General features: G+C 38.6%; 1 protein-coding gene and 1 non-coding gene across 3 annotated transcripts in view; both read left to right on the forward strand.

The window, feature by feature from the left end:
* The window catches only part of MED13 (mediator complex subunit 13), a 114,967-nt gene that overhangs the window by 31,157 nt on the left and 65,827 nt on the right, over positions 1-17,983 (forward strand). For both annotated transcript variants that reach the window (XR_011383550.2, XM_051824707.3), the window contains exons 4-9: positions 756-901; positions 2,952-3,149; positions 3,608-3,802; positions 5,497-5,659; positions 5,839-5,949; positions 14,647-15,330. Coding sequence is in view for 1 of the 2 variants with exons in the window: in XM_051824707.3 (XP_051680667.2) it covers positions 756-901; positions 2,952-3,149; positions 3,608-3,802; positions 5,497-5,659; positions 5,839-5,949; positions 14,647-15,330 (1,497 nt within the window). In the remaining variant the exon portion in view is untranslated. The remainder of the gene's footprint in view (positions 1-755; positions 902-2,951; positions 3,150-3,607; positions 3,803-5,496; positions 5,660-5,838; positions 5,950-14,646; positions 15,331-17,983) is intronic.
* LOC127484533 (small nucleolar RNA SNORA38) lies at positions 9,166-9,298 on the forward strand. The gene has a single exon (XR_007911594.2). It is a non-coding gene; the product is annotated as a small nucleolar RNA SNORA38 (small nucleolar RNA).

The raw sequence follows: 17,983 nt of genomic DNA on the forward strand, positions 1-17,983 counted from the left end.
CCAAAAGCAGATGAGTTCTTAAATGTATAGAGAAATAAGAAAAATAGATTCATCTTAGTGTGCAGTCTCATTTCCTTTTGTGCCGCTTGACCTTTCAGAATTTTATATTACTGATACATCTTTTGTCCTCTTTATTTTCCAACCTGTATTCCAGCCATATCAATGTTTTCTAAGAGGTACTGTCTGGCATTATTCTTGATTCGAGGATGCCTTCAACTGTTAAGACCCATCATTGCTTTAAACTAACTTCATTGGTTGAGAGGGATGGTTGATTGGATTACAGCGCCAGTTTTAGACGTAATAAGTAGAGAAAGAGATATTTGTATTTAATTTTCTATATATAGAAAGGGTGAAATAAGCAAAATTAAGTGTCCATTAATTCTATTGGTCACCTAGATTTTTTTTCTTCTCTTAAAAAATTGAGATCATGCTGTTTTGATAGCCTGCTGCTTCCTAGTAAACTTGGTCCCTTCCCCAGCTTATTTTTGTGGGTATGTATTGATTGTGTGTGTGAGTGTACCTCTCTAACTGGTTCCTCTATTTGCAGCTTTTTCTTTATGGTAAACAGTGATGTGAAGAACATTTTTTTACATATGAATGTATGCTTATATCCATGATTTTTGTTTTCTTTCAGATGATGTAGATTTCTGGGCTAGAAGGAATGTACCTTTTTATAGTATAACTTCTTAGTAAACAAAAGTTAACCTTTTTTGGCTATTAATCATCCTAAAATATAACTTTTTCTTCTTTATTAGTGAGCACTTGTCCTGCTCTTTCACCTTTTTCTTGCATGGAGACAGCAATGTTTGTACCAGTGTGGAAATTAACCAACATCAACCTGTATACCTTCTCAGTGAAGAGCATATCACCCTTGCTCAGCAGTCTAATAGCCCGTTTCAAGGTAAATTATTTTATTGTCTTAATTATTGAATTTTTTGTTTGAAAAACATCCTTACTGAAGTTGATAATTTTATGTTTTAGGATTGATAGAATTTCCCCCAAGTGGTGATTCCAGTGTAGTCTATGTTCCTTTTTCCAAGAGAGAGAGAGATTGATCTTTGACCCACTGGTTCACTCCCCAAATGGCTTTGACACTTGGGACTGGGCCATGTTAAAGCTAGGAGCGTAGAACTCTTCCTGGCTTCCCGCATGTGTGGCTGGGGCTCAAAATACTTGGGCCATTTTCTGCTGCTTTGCCAGGCACATTAGGAGAGAGTTGGAGTGGAAACAGAGCAGTTGGGACTTGAACTGGTGCTCTGATATGGAATGCTGGCATTGCAGATCATGATCATGGCAAAACCCACTGTGCTACAACACCAATCCCAGTAAAATTAATTTTTTAAAGATTTATTTATTTATTTGAAAGGCAGAGGTACAGAGAGGCAGAGAAAGAGAGGTCTTCCATCTGGTGGTCCACTCCCCAAATGGCTGCGGTGGCTGGAGCTGGACTGATCTGAAGGTGGGCGGATCTGAAGCCAGGAGCCAGGAGCTTTTTTTGGGTCTCCCACATGTGTGCTTGGATGCTGGTGTCCCAAGTGGTGTCTTAACCATTGTGTCAAATGCCTGCTCTGAGGAAATGTTTTATAAACTTGTTGGCTTATTTTTAAGGGCTGGAAGTATGTTCTTATTTTAATTTAAACCTAGTGTTTACTTTTAAGAATTTATATGTTTAGTAAATTAAAAATATTTAGATTTGTACATCTGCATTTGTTTTTACTTGATATGCTTTTCCTTGATAGGAGTCAAGAGAAGTTGAAGGATACACAGAGACCCCACTTCATGATGAAATTCTATTTTTGATTTGAGGGTAGACAAATACTTATCAGGGTTTTTAAAATTTTTAAATAAAGATTTGCTTATTATTTAAAGAAGGAGAGCGCGTGCTTCCATCGACTGCTTCACTACTCAAATGGCCACAACAACTGGGTTAGGGCTGGGTGAGGTTGAAGCCAAGAATCAGGAGCTTCCTCCTTGTCTCCCATGTGGGTTGCAGGGGCCCAATGTCTTGGGCCATCTTCCGCTGCCTTCTGAGATGCATTAGAAGGGAGCTGGATTGGAAGTGGAGCAGTCAGGGCATGAACGGCATCTATAAAGGATGCCGACATTGCAGTCAGTGGTTTAATCTGCTACACTAAAATACTGGCCTAGGGGCCAGTGCTGTGCCAAAGCAGGTAAAGTTGGCACCTGCAGTGCCAGCATCACATGTGGCCCCCAGTTGGGGGCACGGCTTCTCCACTTCTTATCTGACACCTGCTATGGCCTGGGAAAGTGATGGAGGATGGCCCAAGAGCTTGGACTTGGACCCCTGTACCCTTGTGAGAGACCCGGAGGAGGTTCCTGTTTTCTGGCTTTGGATTGGCCCAGCTCCAGCTGTTGTGGACATTTGGGGAGTGGGCCAGTGGATGGAAGACTCTCTCTCTCTCTCTCTCTCTCTCTAACCCTGCCTTTCAATAAATAAATAAATTTTAAAAAAATATTGGCCCCAGCAGTTTTTTAAGATTTATTTATTTATTTGAGGGCAGAATTATAAAGAGAGGGAGAGACAGATACATTTTTCATCCACTGATTCACTCCACAAATGACCAGACCAAAGCCAGGAGCCAGGAGCCAGGAGCCAGGAGTGTCTTGTAGGCCTCCCACGTGGGTGCAGGTGACCAGGCACTTGAGCCATCTTCCTCTGCTTTCCCAGGCACATTAGTAGGGAGCTAGACGTGAAGTGGAGCAGTGGGGACTCAAAGTGGCGCCCTCGACAGTTTTTATATTAAACTTAAATGGTGTACTTTATCTTCTTAATAATGAAACATAATAAATTCACTTTCACTGACATCATTATGAATTCCCTTTTCTTTTTTAGAGTTACATTAATTATCTACCACATTGTTCAGTGTGATCTGATCATATTTGGTGTAACTATCTCTGTTACTTACTTTATGTCTGCTTTGGGTTTCTAGTTATCCTAAGCCCATTTGGATTAAATGGCACTCTCACAGGACAGGCATTCAAGATGTCTGATTCAGCCACAAAAAAACTGATTGGTGAATGGAAGCAGTTCTATCCTATCTCGTGTTGCTTTAAGGAGATGTCTGAAGAGAAACAGGAAGACATGGATTGGGAAGATGATTCCTTAGCTGCAGTAGAAGTTCTTGTTGGTATGGATTTTGAGTATTAATCTTAAGGGGAAGCTAGCTGACTAAACATATTAGTTAGATTTTACTAAGTAACAGACATAGGGAGAAAAAACATAAAATGGTCCATAATTTTTGTGCCCAGATTACCTTTGTTAAGCTTGTAAAATGAACTTGAAGAAATGATATACATTACAGTTAACTAGATGTGATTAAAAAAAATACAAACACATTCATAGTTAGAAAATAGAAAAATGAAAAGAAAAAACTGCTTTCTAAGGTAATCCCAACTAAAGTAAATCCCTACTAACAGCTTTTTTCTCTCAGAAGCAAAATTGTATGCTAACAATGCATATATTTATAAATATATTTCTTTACATAAATGTAATCATATCTACTTTTCCATTATTACTTTTGAGTAAAACTGATTCCACTGTAGTTAAGATAGTAATTGATTACTCTGTGCATTTTTTTCCTTTCAGCTGGTGTCCGAATGATCTACCCAGCGTGTTTTGTTCTAGTCCCTCAGTCAGATATTCCTGCTCCTAGCTCTGTGGGATCCTCTCACTGTTCAGCTTCTTGCTTGGGTGTTCATCAAGTGCCTGCTTCTACAAGAGATCCTGCGATGTCTTCAGTTACTCTTACACCACCTACATCTCCTGAGGAAGTCCAGACAGGTATTGTACTCATTTGTTTCATCACCTCTGGCAATAAATTGGTATTTTAGGTACCCTAAACACTTAACAATGGTTTATTTTGAAATACTTTCAAGCTTGAGAAGTTCGCTAGTACAAAGAACTCATCTAGCATCCAAAATTGTTAACATTTGCTGTATTATCCTCTCTCTATTTATATATTCATCATCACTGGTCTTTTTCTGAACCATTTGAGAATAAACTGTAGAGACAGCGCCCTGTAACTCCTGTCTGCTCATTGTATTTCCCAAAATTAAGATATTCTCCCTTGTACTTTTTATTTGATCACCCAGTTTAGGAAAGCAACAATGATACCCTACCATCCAATTCACATTGGCGTGTTTTGTTTGTTTAACATGTTGAGGCAGGTATTTGGCATAGAATTGAGATGCTCCTTGGAATGCCTGTATCTCATATCAGAGTGTCTGGGCTCGGGTCCTGGCTCTTCTCCTGATTCTGGCTTCCTGTTAATGTGCACCATGGGAGGCAGTAGGTGATGGCTCAGGTAGTTGAGGCCTGCTTGAACCTGGCCCATCCCTGGCTATCGAGGACATTTGGAGGAGTGAACCAAAAAATGGGAGATTCATCTGTCTGTCTCTCTGTTTCTTTGTCTTTGAAATAAATAAAATGAATTTTTTAAACAAGTAACCCTGTTGACTTGATGCCCACCTTCCCAGGATGCACCTGTGTCTCTTCTAAGAACACATCTAAGCAGGATGCATACTAAGACCCCCACCCTCCCCCCTTTTTTTTTAAAGCATTTTTAAAATCAGATTTGCTTGTTTGCTTGAAGAGCAGAGTTATAGAGAGAGGAAGAGATGGGGAGAGAGAGGATCTCCCATCTGCTTGTTAACTCTCTGAGTAGCCATAGTCAGGGGCCTGGAACTTATCTGTGTCTTCCACATGAGTGCAGGGGCCCAGGCACCTGGGCCATCCTCCACTGCCTTCCCAAGGACCTTGACAGGGAGCTGTATTGGAAGTGGAGTGACCAGGACTTAAGCAGGCACTCGGATGGAATGCTGGTATCGTGTGTCAGAACACACGCTTGTTGTGTCACAACAGCGGCCCCAGCCCATCCTGTTTGTTATCTGGTTAAGGTACCACCCTCACCTCAGAGAAGAGGCTGAAATTGGGGTCAGGGGGGTGGGAGGGTTTCTTTTTAGTTTGGACCACACTTGGAGGTACCATTCTCTTTTTCTGTTTCATGAGCAATCCTCTGACTTACTCATGATGGGTATTTCTCCATGTGGAGAGGCCTCCTACTTTCAAATAAATTGTTTTCACTTGTATAATATATATATATATATATATACACACATACATACATATATATATATATAGACGCCTCTGCTTTGAATTCATATCTGTAAGTTTCAAAATAGAAAATAATCAAAAGCTCTGAAGCAAATTTGGCAAAATGTTATAATTCTAGAGAGCTAGGTGGTATGTTCACAGGTGCTTATTATGATTAACATTATAATTTTATATACGATCATTATTTCAAAATAAAAATATTCAAAAAATTTTAAAAGTTAGCATACTTCTTGCCTCAAGATAAAAATGTTCTCAAAATATAGCTGGAGCAAGTTGTACCACAGAGTAATGAGAAACCCCAGTAATTTTACTTTAAACCTACTTCTGTTCTCCTACAGCCTGTTCTTTTTTGTTTGTTTCAGTTGATCCTCAGTCTGCCCAGAAGTGGGTCAAATTTTCTTCAGTAACTGATGGCTTCAATTCTGATAGTACTAGCCACCATGGTGGGAAAATACCCAGAAAATTAGCAAATCATGTTGTGGATAGAGTTTGGCAGGAATGCACTATGAACAGAGCACAGAACAAGTATGTATTTTCAAGTTTGAAAATTCCATATTCGTAATTACTTATAATTAGGGGATTTTTTTTAAATATAAATAAGAATTTGTGTGATTTTAATGGAAAGTTGATTTAAAAATTAATTTTAAATTCCTCTGTAACAAAAATTGTGTCATTCTAAAGAATTTCATAATTTGAAATCTTAGGAGGAAGTATTCTGCTTCATCAGGTGGCCTATGTGAAGAAGAGACAGCCGATAAAGTGGCATCCTGGGATTTTGTGGAAGCCACACAAAGAACAAATTGCAGTTGTTTGAGGTATACTTTTTTCTAGTTGATTGATGCCCACGTATATGTGTAATAATTTCTCATTCTGTTGATTTAGAGTAGCTTACATAAGCACACAGTATGTTAGAATTTTTTTTTTCAAAAGAAAAAAATTACATAATTTGATGCTGACTATAGAAATACAGACAAGTCCCTGCCTTAAGTTCTTTATCAGTTACCAGAGGTAGACTTTTGTGAAAGCTTTGTTTCCTAGCACCCAAATAAAAGAGACTTTTTATTGGGTTACGGCATATACAAGAACACTTTTAAAAGTTTGAGGAAAATTAGTTTAAAATTATGAGTTTATTTTGGAGCAAAACAGTTTTGAAATTTATGCATAGTTCTTTTATGATTCACATTTTCTTTTTTTTTTTTAACTTTTATTTAATGAATTTAAATTTCCAAAGTACGACCTATGGATTACAATGGCTTCCCCCCCATACCGTCCCTCCCACCCACAACCCTCCCCCCTCCCACTCCCTCTCCCCTTCCATTCACATCAAGATTCATTTTCGATTATCTTAATATACAAAGATCAGGTTAGTATACATTAAGTAAGGATTTCAACAGTTTGCTCCCACACAGAAACATAAAGTGAAAAATAATAGATGATTTTTTTAAATGATGATGAAATCAGATCAGACCTATTGTCATGTTTAATCCCAGTGAGAGTCTAGTTGAGAATTGATAATTTTTTTTAACAGAAGATCAGTTTAGTATGCATTAAGTAAAGATTTCAACATAGAAACACAAAGTGAAATATATTTTTTGAGTACTCGTTATAGCATTAAATCTCAATGTACAGCATATTAAGGACAGAGATCCTACATGAGGAGTAAGTGCACAGTGACTCCTGTTGTTGACTTTACCAATTGACACTCCTGTCTATGGCATCAGTAGTCTCCCTATGCTCCAGTCATGAGTTTCCAAGGCTATGGAAGCCCTCTGAGTTCTCCGACTCTTATCTTGTTTAGACAAGGTCATAGTCAAAGTGGAGGTTCTCTCCTCCCTTCAGAGAAAGGTACCTCCTTCTTTGAAGACCTGTTCTTTCCACTGGGATCTCACTCACAGAGATCTTTTTTTGCCAGAGTGTCTTGGCTTTCCATGCCTGAAATACTCTCATGGGCTTTTCAGCCAGATCCGAATGCCTTTAGGGCTGATTCTGAGGCCAGAGTGCTGTTTAGGACATCCACCATTCTATGAGTCTGCTGAGTATCTCGCTTCCCATGTTGGATCACTCTCCCCTTTATTTATTCTATCAGTTAGTAGTAGCAGGTACTAGACTTGTTTATGTGCTTCCTTTGACTCTTAGTCAAAGGCACCGGCTCCCTAAGGTACTTTTAAAGACATGGAATATATTAGATAATTTCCACAGCGTCTAAAGTAGTACATACAGTTGAGTTTTGTGCAGTAATTTTTTTTAGCATTCTTTGGGGAGATGTAAGGTGAAATAAATATCAGAAAATGTGATTCTACAAAAGACTCAAGGTATATCACTAAAATACAAGATTTCTAATGGTTTGTTGATAGATTGGTGGAATGGATGACTTTGGAATTTTTTAGGTAATTACATTTATATGTTGGAGCCTTTTGATGAGACTTGATTATCAGAGGCTTTACGATTTTATTGCCTGGAATTTATTATTTTATTCTGCAGATTAATGGTAAATCTTATGCTTTTGCAGTCATGGAAACAATAATGGCCTTCATATCCCTAGCCTCATCAAAGAAATGGCCACATCTCTTTGTCAGGGAAGTGAGGCAAAAGAATGTAGCACCTGCAAGTTAGGGCCAGGGCTTTTTTTAAATTAGCTTTATTTGGTCGAATACAATGACAGATTCTCAAGTGTTCTGATTTATTTCTGAATAGATTGAATGTTCTCATACAGATTCTTTGTATCATTTCTCAAAGTCTGGTAACATTGTTGAAAGTTTGTCTCTGTTGGCCGCGCAGCGGCTCAATAGGCTAATCCTCCACCTTGTGGCGCCGGCACACCGGGTTCTAGTCCCGGTCGGGGCGCCGGATTCTGTCCCGGTTGCCCCTCTTCCAGGCCAGCTCTCTACTGTGGCCCGGGAGTGCAATGGAGGATGGCCCAAGTGCTTGGGCCCTGCACCCGCATGGGAGACCAGGAGAAGCACCTGGTTCCTGGCTTCGGATTAGCACGGTGTGCCAGCCGCAGCGGCCATTGTGGGGTGAACCAACGGAAAAGGAAGACCTTTCTCTCTGTCTTTCTCTCTCACTGTCCACTCTGCCTGTCAAAAAAAAAAAAAAAAGTTTGTCTCTGTAATAAAAATATGGATAGTTAGCTCTTATTTCGCAGTTTAAAATAGTTCAAAACTATACCTTGTTTAGGACATAATTTGGGTAAGATCAGGGTGTCAGTAAACTGTGTTCAGTTGGCCAAATTTGGCCTGTTGCATGGCCAGTGAGCTGAAAAGGTTTATGTTTTAAAGAGTCGAAAAATATTTTGTGGCACAAGAAAATTATGTGTTGTTCAAATTTTGGTAGCCATCATAAGAACCCACTGGAACACATTCACATGTGTTCATTCACATGTTGTTTGTGGCTGCTTTTGTCCCAGTAGTGCCAGAGTTGAGGACAAGTCATTCATCACTTCTTTAGGTTTTTGTCATGTGAGCAGTGTAAAATATACGTGCACAAACCAATATAGCCATGACATCACTAGGCAGTATAATCTTACGGGACCACTGTCTATATATTATGCAACAATGACTGAAATGTTTTGCTGTGCATGACTGCAGTTGGGACATAAGACTGGCCTCTAGGGCCCAAAATATTTATTATCTGGTCACTTAAAAAAAATGTGTCCATTCCTGGTCTAAGATCAATGGAACACTTAAATGAAATTAAGCTTTTGTTTCCCTATATTGGTATTTTTATAAAACATCTCTTTTGTTTTAGTTTCCAAATTAGGCTTTGCTTTATTCTTTTTGAAAAGATATGGGTTTTAAGCATTTTTGTCTGATGTAGTTATAGAGGAAGGCACTAGGAAACACATGTTAACATAAGTTTGAATTTTTTATCTTGAAAATGAACTTTTACTTAAAATTTTTTCTTTGTATTTTCAGAAGTTTCTCCCAAGCATGTAGAGATTTCCTGCACTTAAAATTTTCAAAGCATATGACTTTGCTCAGCTTACGCCTTTAGTAACTTTGCAGTGTCTATGATCATTTCCTTTTTAAGAATCCTCCTACAAAGGTGTGTCTGTGGTTCCCTGTCTTTGAACATGTAAGAATTGGAGGCAAAGTAATGTGGACTTGGGGAAATTCTGGGACCATCTTGCTACCCCGCAGGCTTGAGACCAGCCATCCCACATTGAAGCATTAAAAAAAAATTACTATAACATTTTATACTTCAAGCTGTCTTCCACCTCTCAGTCATAAATAATAATGTTATCTCATTGTTTTAAAACAACTTCTATGTATGGGATGGAAGAGTCATAGTTTATTTAATCATCCCAGAACAACATAAGTTGTTTTTTTGCTTGTGTTTACTTTTTTTTTATTCTTTTTTTTTATTTAATGAACATAAATTTCCAAAGTACAGCTTATGGATTACAATAGCTTCCTCCCCCCCATAACTTCCCTCCCACCCACAACGCTCCCCTCTCCCACTCCCTCTCCCCTTCCCTTCACACCAAGATTAATTTTCAATTATCTTTATATAGAGGATCAATTTAGCATATATTAAGTAAAGATTTCCACATTTTGCGCCCACACAGAAACACAAAGTGTAAAATACTATTTGAGTACTAGTTATAGCATTAATTAAACATCTAAGAGTAATTGTGTATTAATTACAGAGTTCAACCAATAGTTTTAAGTAGAACATAAAATGCAACTTTTGTATTGTTGTGGCTTCCCCCCCAACCCCCCTTCCTCCCGTGGCCCTCCCCTCTCCCACTCCCTCTCCCATCCCGCCCTTCATCACGTTTCGTTTTACTTTTTAAAAAACAATATTATTCCTTGGTGCCACAGCTCACTAGGCTAATCCTCCCCCTGCAGCGCTGGCACTCCGGGTTCTAGTCCCGGTTGGGGCGCCGGTTCTGCTCCTCTTCCAGTCCAGCTCTCTGCTGTGGCCCGGGAAGGCAGTGGAGGATGGCCCAAGTGCTTGGGCCCTGCACCTGCATGGGAGACCAGGAGGAAGCACCTGGCTCCTGGCTTTGGATCGGCGCAGCGCGCCAGCCGTAGCAGCCATTTGGGGGGTGGACCAACGGAAGACATTTCTCTGTCTCTCTCTCACTGTCTAACTCTGCCTGTCAAAGAAACAAAAATAATACTATTAGTGACTTAACTATTTATTATGATATTTCTTAGCACTTATTCTGTGATGAGATGTCATAGGCTCAGGATACACTAATTAAAAAGGCGCCTGCTGTAATGAAGTCTTACTCTTAAGGGAAATGAGGCAGTAATTTGTTGTTTAAAAAGGTTTTAAGGCCCAACACAGTGGGTTAAGTTGCTCTCTGCGGTGCTGGCATTCCATATAATCCTCAGCTACTCCACTTCCGATCCAGCTCTATGCTAATGTGCCTAGGAAAGCAGTAAAAGATGCCCAAGTACTTGAGCCCCTGTACCCACGTGGGAGACCTAGAAGAAGCTCCTGGCTTCAGATCAACTCAGCCCTGGCCAGTACAGCCATTTGGAGAGTGTACCAGTGGATGGAAGATACCTCTCTCTCTTTCTTTCCCACTGTAACTATGCCTTCAAATAAATAAATAAATCCAGCTCTCTGCTGTGGCCCGGGAGTGCAGTAGAGGGTGGCCCAAGTGCTTGGGCCCTGCACCCACATGCGAGACCAGGAGGAAGCACCTGGCTCCTGGCTTCAGATCAGCACAGTGCACTGGCCGCAGCGGCCATTGGAGGGTGAACCAATGGAAAAGGAGGACCTTTCTCTCTTTCTCTCTTTCTTCACTGTCCACTCTGCCTGTCAAAAAAAAAGATTTTAAATCTTGTTAAAATTTAAGAATAATGAGCACAGGGAAGGAAATAAAGTAGATGGACAATGTGGTAGAATTGTGGGCAAGAGGGTTATTTAAATACTACTTGGGACATCAACCTGATTCAGCCAATTTTACTTTGATTGTTTTGCATATGAGAATATTTATTTTTCTTGAACTGACTTGAGGCTGAGTAGCGCACATTTACCAATACTAAACTTGCGTTGACTGTAAATAAGAAAATTATTCTTAGAAAGCAAACCGCTTAACACCGCATACTGTGCTTCAAGGGTACTGGGAACTTAAGGCCAATAGGAAGAAAAGAATCTTAAAGGAATTATTTTGTTGGGCTTTGCTTTGAGAACAACTCCTTTAGAAAGAGTCCCCAACTTTTGAGTTGTAGTATGATATAAACTTGTTTTCTCTGAAGAAACTAGCTTTTATAAAAAGGTCTGTATGAAAGAAAGAATTGTGACTTAATGTTGTCAAAAATTTGAAGAGTCACTGCTGAGAGTTACTCTTACAACTGGTTAAGAGAATATGTGGGCTGGCGCCGCGGCTCAATAGGCTAATTCTCCGCCTAGCGGCCCCGGCACACTGGGTTCTAGTCTCGATCAGGGCGCCGGATTCTGTCCCGGTTGCCCCTCTTCCAGGCCAGCTCTCTGCTGTGGCCAGGGAGTGCAGTGGAGGGTGGCCCAAGTGCTTGGGCCCTGCACCCACATGGGAGACCAGGAGAAGCACCTGGCTCCCAGCTTTGGATCAGAGCAATGAGCTGGCCGCGGCGGCCATTGGAGGGTGAACCAACGGCAAAAAGGAAGACCTTTCTCTCTGTCTCTCTCTCTCTCTCTCTCTCTCTCTCTCACTATCCCCTCTGCCTGTAAAAAAAAAAAAAAAAAAAAAAAAAAAAAAAGGAGAGAGAGAGAATATGTGAATATAAAAAAATCTCTTGTATACTTGGAACAGAGCCAAATAATTCACCTCATTAATGGAGAGCCTCTCTCTTGTTTGTGTAAAGTAGACTAAATCGCAAGCTTTTTGGTTTCAACTTTTTTATACTTAAAAATTATTGAGGACTCTTAAGATATTTTTATTTATATGGATTATTACCTATTTATATTCATTTTAGAGAAATTTTAAAGCACTATACTTAAAAGAACATAAACCCAGTAATATTAACATGAATAAGATATTTCTGTAGATATCAACTATGTTTTCTAAAATAGCAACAGAAAAGGTGGCTAGCTTAAACTGTACCTCAAACAGTTGTTATACAAGTACATTTTTTCAAAGCAGTCATTGTATTTCAGCAGGTAGCAGAAATGCTTTACCTCTTATTTCTTCAACAGAACATAAAAGCATGTATGTAAAGGGATTTAATAAAACTTATTTTTAATGAATTTGGTAAAATCTAATAAGATTATATTTGTCTTCATGAAGGACATTCTTAAGTGAAAATGGCTTTTAAAAAACCAGCAAACAGTGTAAAATAGTATAAAAAATAATGATTACTATGATTAGTACAGTTGGTACCACTGCTCTGATTCATGTTCAGTGGCTAGCAATTTTATGGTCCGTTGCTTTTGCAACGTCATTCTAGATATCAGAGTGACAAAAAAGGCAAATAGTGCTTTGCTATTATAAAAATAGTTTTGAACCCCTGAAAGGATCCATGGATCATTCTCAGATATTTGAATAAATGATAAGTGAGTGGTATTGTCATTTCTTTTCTCTTTGCTTTCCTGGTTCCTTCCTGCTAGTATTATCTATTTTCCTTTTTTTGCTGGCTTAGGAGCTTGGTATTCTGTTTTTTTCTCTTTTGCTAATTCAACATTTGTTGTGCTTGCTTTCCTTAAAGTCTAAAGTGAATCAGAGTCTATGTTCTGTTTATGGGAGCAAGAATCTTAAAATGCTTTAATCTTTTTTTTTTTTTTTTTTTTTAAGATTTATTTATTTACTTAAGAAGCAGAGTTACAGACAGAGAAAGGGAGGGACATATCTTCCGTATGCTGGTTCACTTCCCAAATGGTCGCAAAGCAGGAACTGGGCCGATCTGAAGCTAGGAGCCAGGAGCTACCTCTTTTTTGTTTTTGTTTTTTTGACAGGCAGAGTGGACAGTGAGAGAGACATAGAGAAAGGTCCTCCTTTTTTCCGTTGGTTCACCACTCAATGGCCACTGCAGCCAGCACACCGCACTGATCCAAAGCCAAGAGCCAGGTGCTTCTCCTGGTCTCACATGTGGGTGCAGAGCCCAAGGACTTGGGCCATCCTCCACTGCACTCCCGGGCCACAGCAGAGAGCTGGACTGGAAGAGGAGCAACCAGAACAGAATCCGGCACCCCGACCAGGACTAGAACCCGGTGTGCTGGCGCCGCAGGCGAAGGATTAACCTATTGAGCCACGGCACCGGCCCAGAATACTTTAATCTTGCTCTTCTTAGCTTCCATGTTAATTTTTAAAAATATTTTAATTCTACCCCATTCTAAGAGATTTCAAACATACATAAAAGTAAGAGAATTGAACAATTAAACAATGAATTTGTATTTATTAACTATCCATATTTACTATGGTTGCTTCATCTAGGCATTTTCTTTTGCTGAAGATATTGTTTTAAATTTTGACATCCATTGTAGTTGACTTATTTAAAATATAATTATTTTGGCATACAGTTAGTATAAAATGTTAATGATATTTGGCATTCTTTTTACTTTTGAGATTTTAAATTAATGATGAATTTTGCTATTCTAGGCCTTTTGCCTTTAAAAAATTATTTTCATTTTATTTGAAAGGCAGAGAGATAGAGAACAGGGAGAGATCTTTATTGGTTCTCTTTCCAAATGGCTGCAATGGCTGGGCCTAGGCCAGACTGAAGTGAGGAGCCTGGAACTCAACCTGAATCTCTCATGTGAGTGCTAGGGACTCAAGTACTTCAAAAACAGTAAAAGTAAACCTAATGGATACTGAATGCTTAAGCTATATATTCTACCACTTTTTTTTTTTATGTTTCTTAGTGTGAAAAATTGTTTTATATGTATCATTCATTGTGAATCTGGAAATCTCAGAGTATACTATTTTAAACTGTGAGTGAAATTATTAGGTTTTTAAGTATATATCATAAGTTTTTGAATTAGGATTGCTTGAAATTATGAGGAAAAGCTATTTTAGGCATGCCCTTTTTGTTTCCTAGTTATCTGTTTCTTTAGTGCTAAGTCTTGGGAGAAGGTAGATATATTGTTAGACCCTTCAGTCAGTCAAATCCAGTGCTTTCCAGACTGATCTTTTAATTTAGCAGAATAGGAATTGCTTTGTGGTCATTTGCTGCAGGATTATAAGTGATAACTGAGCTCAACCAAGCCATTCGTTTATAACAGTTAATAACTATAAAATATCAGTGAATAGATTTCAAACGTTTTGATCCCTGTTTATCTTAAAGTAACTGGAGTCTTACCTCTGTCCAGATATTAAGATTTTTAAATTATAAGGCACATCATCTTTGGCTGTTGGTTCCTAGATATTAAATGAAATAAGGGAATTGGCTTTAAGGAATCTTTCTTCATGTTCTTATTTTTTTAGGTCACTGAACAGTATTTTTTTCCAACGTAAATTTAAATCATTATTTTGTGTGAAAAACAAATGATGTCTGAGATGTCTAAGAGTGTTAACTTACATACTTTGCTGTAATGGTGATACTGTAAACATTAAAGCTTTTTTTTTTTTTTTTATTTTTCAGGCACAAAAATCTCAAGTCAAGAAATGCTGGACAGCAGGGTCAGACACCATCATTAGGTCAGCAGCAACAAGTACTTCCTAAGCACAAGACCAACGAGAAGCAAGAAAAGAGTGAAAAGCCACAGAAGCGCCCCTTGACTCCTTTTCACCATCGTGTATCTGTTAGCGATGATGTTGGCATGGATACAGATTCAGCCAGCCAAAGACTTGTGATCTCTGCTCCAGACAGTCAAGTGAGATTTTCAAACATCCGAACTAATGATGTAGCAAAGACTCCTCAGATGCATGGTAGTGAAATGGCAAATTCACCTCAGCCGCCCCCACTTAGTCCTCACCCTTGTGATGTGGTTGATGAAGGAGTGACTAAAACACCTTCAACTCCTCAGAGTCAACATTTTTATCAAATGCCAACACCGGATCCCTTGGTTCCTTCTAAACCACTGGAAGATAGGATAGACAGTTTGTCTCAGTCTTTCCCACCTCAGTTCCAGGAAACTGTAGAACCTACAGTCTATGTTGGTACAGCAGTAAACTTGGAAGAAGATGAAGCTAATATAGCCTGGAAGTATTACAAGGTCCCAAAGAAAAAAGATGTAGAGTTTTTACCACCTCAACTTCCAAGTGATAAATTCAAGGATGATCCAGTTGGACCTTTTGGACAGGAAAGTGTAACATCAGTTACAGAGTATGTATTTTTTAATAGTTGCTATTATAAGTTAAGGGTGGAAGTGATGAAAGTTCTTAATATTAGGATCCTGGGATTGGTTTCAGAGTAGGATTCATGGTAGTAAATCCTTTAAGTATTTAACTTTGCGTATGTCTTTACCATGTTTTTTCCTAAGGAACCTCTTTCCTATGAAATATTCTAACCACAAAAAAAAAAGCGAGAAAATAATAGATAAGTACGTGTTCATCAGCCAACTTAAGGATTTTTGAGCATAGAACTATTGTGTACTGTTTTTCTTCCTCCATTCTTCCTTTTACTATCTTGACTTTGATACTTACCCTTTCTATACATGTGGTTCTAGTTAATTATTGCTTTATGGTACATCCTTGTTATGAGTACAAGGATACTGCAAAAACTTCATGGAAAATGTTTATTTGGTTGCAGAAAAATTTTAAAATCGATGTATAGTTTTTTCTTGGTGCACATTTTCATGAACTTTTTGAAGACCCCTTGTATACCATAATATTTATCTACTCTTTTGAAGGTGAATATGTTGTTTATCTTCAGCTTTTCGCAGCAACAAAGGGTGTAGTAGCAAATTTTTTTGTACATATATCCTTGTGCAGTTGTATAACAATCTTCTCTAGGAAGTACATATAAAAGTAGGGTTGCTGAACCATGAAGTATTCCATTTTCGACATTAAGAGTCTAAGCCATTGGTGTACAGTTTATACTTTCATGAACCATGAGAATGTCTATTGCTCTGCCGTTTCCTCAAAACTTTGGTATTACATGATTTTTAATTTGGCTAATCGGCTGTATGCAAAATGGTATCTCATTGTGCTAACACATTTTTTTTATGATTCACAGTGAGATTAAGCATCATTTAAAATGTTTATTGGACATTTGGATTTCCTTTTTTATTAATTGACATTGATCATACCTTTTAGTACATGTTTTAATTCTTTACATATTCTGGATATTAATCCTGTACCAGTTGTATGTGCTTTTGTCGTATTTGGTTTGTCTTTGTCTGCTTCATAGCATACTCAGAGCAGAACAAAGCTCTTCTTTTCAGGTTTCCATTTACTTTCTGTGTTGCTCTGAATACTTTTATGGTCACTCCAATAAGACTTTTACTTTTTTGTTTTTCTAAAAGATGAAAATCAACCAACGAAATGACATTTTTATTGTTTAGAACTGTCGACCTTTTGTTGATGAATTACCTTCTCATTACATAAATGCTCCTTAAAAGTTAAATGTCTTAAACTTTATTATTTCTGTAAACCATCTTTCAATTCTTGATTTATATATATATTTCTATTAATATAATTACTGTGGAATTTATTACTTTTTAAAAAGTATTTCTTTTTATTTATTTGAAAGGCAGAGTTAGAGAGAGAGAGGGAGAGCCAGAGAGAAAGAGATATCGTTTACCTGCTGGTTTACTCCTCAAATGGCTGCAATGGTTAGGGCTGGGCCAGGCCTAAGCCAGGATCCTGGAACTCCATCCAGGTCTCCCATGTGGGTATAAGGGACCCTAGTACATGAGGCCATCTTTTGTTGCTTTTCCAGGTGCATTAGCAGGGAGCTGGATCGGAAGTGGGTCAGCTGGGATTCAAACTAGCACCCATTTGGGATACTGGTGTTGTAGGCAGCAGATAAACCCACAGTACCACAATGCTAACCCCAGGCATTTATAACTTTACCATGATGTTTTATTATAATAAGGAACAGTTGCTTTTTAGACTTGTTTTCTAGCTCTTTGTAGGATTTTATTTCAGTAGCCTGCTAAGTTTAAACCACTGTTCCGTGTAAATTGGTGACTTTGTTTTTGCCTTTTTTTGTTTGTTTTGCGAATCTCTTAAGTACCTCAGAGACAGTGTGGGAGATAAACTTGATGTCCTTGCATTCCTTAAAATGACTTGATTTTTGCCTTCATAATTGGCTTAGTAATTTGAATAGGTATTAGATTCTTAGTTGAAAATAATTTTTCTTTTGAGCTCTTTAAGGATCTCTTTACTATCTTCTAATGTCCAGTGTATCAGAGAAAATGTGTGATCTATCACATTCTTCTTCAGGTATTTAAAAATGTCATCTGCTACCACCATGAGGCAGTTAGAGCTTTGAGGGTCTTACAGCTTCAGAATTCTGAAATTTCACAAACATATATGTACATAGAATGGTTTATTTTTTCCTTCCTGTTCTTGTGCTAGATACTCGAAGGGCTCGTTTAATTTAAAGTCTTTTTTTGGCTGGCGCCGCGGCTCAATAGGCTAATCCTCCACCTGCAGCGCTGGCACCCCGGGTTCTAGTCCTGGTTGGGGTGCCAGATTCTGTCCTGGTTGCCCCTCTTCCAGGCTAGTTCTCTGCTGTGGCCCAGGAGTGCAGTGGAGGATGGCCCAAGTGCTTGGGCTCTGCACCCCATGGGAGACCAGGAGAAGCACCTGGCTCCTGGCTTCGGATTGGCGCAGCATGCCGGCCGTGGCAGCCATTTGAGGGGTGAACCAACGGAAAAGGAAGACCTTTCTCTCTGTCTCTAATTGTCTAACTTTGCCTGTCAAAAAGAAAAAAAAAGTCTTTTTTTATGTCCCACCACTGGGAAATTATTTTTTTCTTCCTCAGATTCTCTTTGGAACTTCAGATTCAGATTGTGAGCTTTTGTAATTTT

The sequence above is a fragment of the Oryctolagus cuniculus genome, chromosome 17 (genome assembly GCF_051225735.1).
Source record: "Oryctolagus cuniculus isolate XC-2025 breed Fujian yellow rabbit chromosome 17, ASM5122573v1, whole genome shotgun sequence".
In the NCBI taxonomy this organism is placed as follows: domain Eukaryota; kingdom Metazoa; phylum Chordata; class Mammalia; order Lagomorpha; family Leporidae; genus Oryctolagus; species Oryctolagus cuniculus.